Source organism: Poecilia reticulata, linkage group LG15 (genome assembly GCF_000633615.1).
Source record: "Poecilia reticulata strain Guanapo linkage group LG15, Guppy_female_1.0+MT, whole genome shotgun sequence".
Lineage (NCBI taxonomy): Eukaryota > Metazoa > Chordata > Actinopteri > Cyprinodontiformes > Poeciliidae > Poecilia > Poecilia reticulata.
The window spans coordinates 9658619-9664154 of record NC_024345.1 but is presented as its reverse complement, the minus strand read 5'-3'; the positions used below and the strand labels follow the sequence as shown (position 1 = coordinate 9664154).

The following is a 5536-nucleotide window of genomic DNA, read 5'->3' as shown; positions in this document are numbered from 1 at the left end:
GAGCATACATCATTATAATACTCACTTGATTAAAGGTACAGAATACATGTTTTGATCATTCATTACAAACATTTCTTCACTGGCCTGTATATTATTACACATTGCTTCATTGGCATGAGTATCATCATCTTATAATCACTTAACATTTATAATCATCTTTTAATCATTAATCAGGGTTATACTGTTATTTCCCAGGCCTTTATTCCATTTTTCTGCGTATACCTGGACAGATCTCACACCCATACCAGATTCCTCGACAATCCTTACATCAGAATGTAATGCCAAGGACAGGAGCAAAGTACACTGCCACCGGGCTCCATTGACTCTGAGTCAGAGTGGGCAATGTTCTGTGCCTACTTTGTCAAGGCAAATTACCACAGCTGTGGCAGCAAGGTGGTCAGTGTCTGTCTGAGCTTGAACCTGCTAGTGGACATGGGCTGTGAGGGATGCTGTCAGGCTGAAGAAGCAGTCTTATCAGGTTTTTAGGCCTGTGAGCCTCCAGAAGCAGCTGATGGGTAGTAGCATTTCAAGCACAATATGGCTCTGGTGGTCGCTGATGCAAATCTCAGGCATGGGAAGAGTTTGGTTGGTTGGTGTTTGTAAAGGCAAGCATCTCAGTAGTTCTGGCAGTATATTCCATGTAACTTCTGCAAGCTCTTCGTTACTTTCTAGGTTCACACACAAATATTAGGACAACTTAAGTTATTGCAAATAAGATAATTCCAAAAATGTTTTTTTTTTTTGTTAGTTTGGTATTTTCCATTACATATTCACATCTACAGATTGTGAATAATTAATTTAATTACCAGATCATGTCTGCCTATGACATTGGAGATTTGTATCTAAGAAAACCTTGCATCCAGCCTTATCTGCCAAAGCCCAGAGTTTTATTCTGATTTCTCCTCGGCCCAAAGGTAAGGATAACTTTAACAGGCCACTCTGTCATTAGTCATAGAGCCTTGTGTTTGCAGAGTGTGCACGGGAGGCCCTGGTGGAGCAGGATGTGGCAAACACACTCATTCTTCAGCTCAAACGAGCTCCTGATGCTGAGCGGCGCCATGTCATCCTGGAAATACTGGGCTCACTGGGCGAAAGTGGTAAGACATGAGAAGTAATGGGAGATTGAGGGCATGGGGAGGATGAGGTGATGCAATATTGAGTTGTTGTGGTATAACAAAATTGAGAAGTGATCAATTATTTCAGTAGAATATAGATTTTTGTATTAAAACTTTTGTTTTTGAAAGTACCTTTAGATGACATTTGTTGTTAATGTCTGCTATGTCAATAACAAGATTTACATTTACTTGAATCCATTTAAACTGGTACTGGCACACTGCGCAAAAATGACAAAAGACTGAACTGTCAAAGAAAAATGATGTTAATCTGATGCAAACAGCAACGTAAGATAGACAGATAGACTTATAAATATGCAGCTCCATGTCACACACATCATGTCAAGCTTTCTGTTTTTTTGCCATCAGATGCACTGAAGCTGCAGTTTTCAGAATCAGGAGTACCGGAGGCTTTATCACTGATGATCCGAGATCTACAAGGACACTCTGATCCCCATGACCTCTGCAGCATCAAGATCGCTTCCAACTTGATAGTGTCCCTACTTTTAGGAGGTGAGTGAAAGGAGTAGTGCTACTGAGCTTACCAACAACCATTCAAGATATGTTCAAAGTGTTTTTCTCAGATGGTTTAAGATGAAAGCTGCACTGAGCGTAGCTCAGTCTGGACCATCTGGATGAATAAAGTCTAACACAATACCGAACAGTGAGTTCTGTTTAACTAACTACTTCATGAAACAGAAATTAAAGAAGCATTGTGTCACACATAGACTGAAGGACCAATGCTGTTTGTTGGACAAATTTATATGGGTGTCATGTAACATTAGAAAAATGATGTGCTGAATAGTTTTTCTGTCTGTCTGTGTGTGTGTGTGTGTGTGTGTGTGTGCGCGTGTGTGCGTGTGTGTGTGTGTGTGTGGGGGTGTGTGTGCGTGCGTGTGTGTGTGCTCCAGATGAATCTATGCAGAAGTGCTTTGGCGAGGGCTCAGGCGTGGTCTACCAGGATATTCTGTCGTGGCTGCAGAGCTCCAACACCCAGCTCCAGCTGTCAGGAGCCCTGGCCATTGCCAACTTTGCCAGAAATGGTAAGATTCTTGTGTGAATGTATGATCTTTGACAACTACAGCCATGTAAAGGGTTTTCTTTTGTTTAATCCCCCTTAATTTTCACTTTGATTTACTCTCAAATGCCCCAGGTTATTAATTCTGCTGTAAATCCACTATTATTTCACTGTGTCTTTTTTCAACTTCAGATCTATAAACATTTGCCTCTTTTACCAGCATCATGTCATTATCTGATTCACAAAGCAAATAACATAAATTATATAATCACCATTATATTTGGGAGGATTCTGGGCTTTTTTTAACATCAGGTTGCTACTGTTGTCAGTTGCTACTGTTGTCAAAATACAATCTTTAGTTCCGATCACAGTAGTCAGGGGGAAAAAGTGCAGAGAAAGCAAAAAAAAACTCGTAATTTTTTCTCAAATTAAGAAGTGCAGGCAGAGGCGGTCCTGGCCTGTTTGGCGCCCTGGGCAAACAGCCTTTCTTGCGCCCTTACCAGAATTTATAGAGCTCATTTGAAGTGGTTGAATTCCTGCCATAAACCTAACAGTTTCAACTTAATACTCATTCTGTCAAGTAGAGTGAGGACCACAATCATGTCAGGCGCTTGTAAATATTAACGTTAACATTCCTGAAAAAGTACCCATTCACACACACACTCGCGTGACAAAGGTGACCACTGTCTATACAGTTTTCAAATGAAGATTTCATTTACTAAGGGAAACAGTAATGTCACTGTGACATTTCTGCCAAGGTTCCTGTTGAGCAAATTGCTATTTAGAAGATATTATATATGAATATGATGAGCAACACTTAGCACCTGGAGCTAGGAGACAAATTGTCAAGTTCTATCACAATCTTCCATTTTTAATTATAGATTAAAAATGAGATATAGATTACTTTTTTGTTTTATTTATTCCTGTTAGCAATGTTTAAAACCTCCTTTGCAGAGGTTTAATTAAAACAGAGCTATGCCAACTCTGGTTTGTTTACTCATTTTGCATGAATAATATCAATATGTTCAGTTATTTCATAATCAACCAAACCTAAATTAAAGCATTAAAACACAAAAATAGTTCAAAATTACTTATTTGCTAACTGTGGGTAGCTGAAATGTTATTAGACTGAAGTGTTTGTGGGATTAGTTACTGAGTTTTGAACTTGCTTTGCCTTTATCAGACAGTAACTGTGTGAAGATGCTGGATCTGGGTGTGGTTCCTCACATCCTGACCTTGATGGAGCAGCATGTAGATGAAGGGGACGTCTCTGTTCAACATGCTGGACTGAGCGCGCTCAGAAACCTGGCCATCCCTGGTACGCTTCCAACCAAAACAGTAACATTATGGTTCAGATGCAACATTTGTGCAGGAACACACACTGTGGATGCTGACTGAATAAAATATGGAGGAACATGGAGGAACATGCTTTGTTCCTCCATAACATGGTCAACTAGATCAGTGTTTCCCAACCCTGGTCCTCAAGGCACACTGCCCTGCATGCTTTCCTTGCTTCAGTCCAGCTGATTTCAATTGCTGACTGATTAACAGGCGTTTGCTGAACTGCAATCAGTTGAATTAGGCACATTAAAGCAGGGAAACCTCTAAAACATGTAGGACAGTGTGCCTTGAGGACCGGGGTTGGGAAACACTGAACTAGATAAACCTGATCAGCTTTGCTAAACGTTAAACTGGTCAAAAATACAAGAAAAATTTGCATCAATTCAAAAACAATAATGGTTTTAATAGAATAAAATGTGAATCAATAGAAAAATAGCAATTCAGTTGCAATTCAAAATCCATGTTACTATATATGTTATATATCCATATCTATTATATGGATATATAACATATATCCATGTAATGTGGATATATGTTATCCACATTATATGGATATAATGTGGATAACATATCCACATTATATGTTATCCACATATAATGTTATAACACATATAATATTATCCACATTATATGTGGATAATATAACGTATATAATATATATCCATATATATAGAATCTATATATGGATATATCCATATACGTATATGGACATAGCCATATATCCATATGGATATGGATATATTTTGAACAGGTGCAATATCAGAAAAAATGCTGAAGGCATGGATATTGCTATGTTGCTCTTTTAAAAAGGCTAACTTGGAAAGAAAAATTAAAATTCACACAATTTAAAAACACAAAAATATATTCATGGAGCCTGAGTAACAAAAGTTATTCACTGTATGTATGAACTGATCAGAAAAAGAACAAGCATCACCTCTGTACATACAATGATAAAGACATTGAGGCTATTGGTGGAGTACAAGGGGAGGTCATAGGTCATACATACAGAGCAGAATGTTTAACCAGGATGAATCAATATGAAACCCTAAGGCAGCCATAAAGACTGGCTGGACTGAGATGAAACTTTTAACGGAGAAACAAGATGGAATCCATTGATCGTGGATCTAGATCACGTCTGAGTTATGCTTTTACAGTGGCTAAAGAACAAACACATGGTCTGCACTCATTGAGGCAACAACACACATCTTGTCTGTCTTCCAGCCACCAACAAAGTGAGGATGCTGGAGGACGGAGTCACTGAGAGGATCAAGTCTCTGCTGCGCACCGACATGCCGCCGGTTCAGTTCAAGCTGCTGGGCACACTCCGCATGATGGTGGATGGGCAAGGTGAGGCACTGCTGCATTGGGTGCAATACACAACATTGAGTTAATAAGGGCATATAGGTTTTCTAGCACTGATGGCAATTTTAGATGACAGTATAATAACGGGGGGGGGGGAGGGGGGAAATTAAATGTAGAAAAAGGATTTTTCCTAATGAACTGGCATGATTAGTTACCAGAGATTGGTGATTTTCACACAAACAGAACTTTATTGATTCTTGCAAGAATGAGCACAGCAAGCAGACATGTTCAATGTCTGTTCAGTCTGGTCTGTTCTAACTAGACCAGTGTTTCTCAACCTTTTTTGGGCCAGCGCCCCCCCCAGCCTTTATCCAGGTCTCTCACCGCCCCCCACCAAAGAATTTGCAGACTACTTTGCACTGACCATTATTTTATCATTAATATTACTATCACTATTGTAGATGTTTTGATTTTTATGCTTGTTTCTGTATTTATCATCAAAAATAATTTCCCAGGGAACAAAAAAGTCATGGGAATAGAAATTATTTTCACAGGCGTCTACGAAAAATGCAACGGACATTCAAGTTAAAATCGATAGGCCTAACAGCAGCCAATCAGAGTAGAAAAAATATTCTTATTTTGTGTCATTTTCTAGTTGTTAAATATTCCACAAAATGACCAGATAAAAGATGTACAACATGCCAGTTTAAACTGTGAACTATTTGCAAACGACTGAGCTCTGCAACATTAAAACATGGATAGA

At 38.9% G+C, this 5536-nt stretch overlaps 1 protein-coding gene across 2 annotated transcripts in view; it reads left to right on the top strand.

The window, feature by feature from the left end:
- LOC103476656 (rap1 GTPase-GDP dissociation stimulator 1) overlaps positions 1–5536 on the top strand; it is a 34422-nt gene that overhangs the window by 14063 nt on the left and 14823 nt on the right. For both annotated transcript variants that reach the window (XM_008429131.2, XM_017309136.1), the window contains exons 6-10: positions 972–1097; positions 1482–1625; positions 2024–2155; positions 3314–3448; positions 4693–4818. In XM_008429131.2, the coding sequence (XP_008427353.1) occupies positions 972–1097; positions 1482–1625; positions 2024–2155; positions 3314–3448; positions 4693–4818 (663 nt within the window). The remainder of the gene's footprint in view (positions 1–971; positions 1098–1481; positions 1626–2023; positions 2156–3313; positions 3449–4692; positions 4819–5536) is intronic.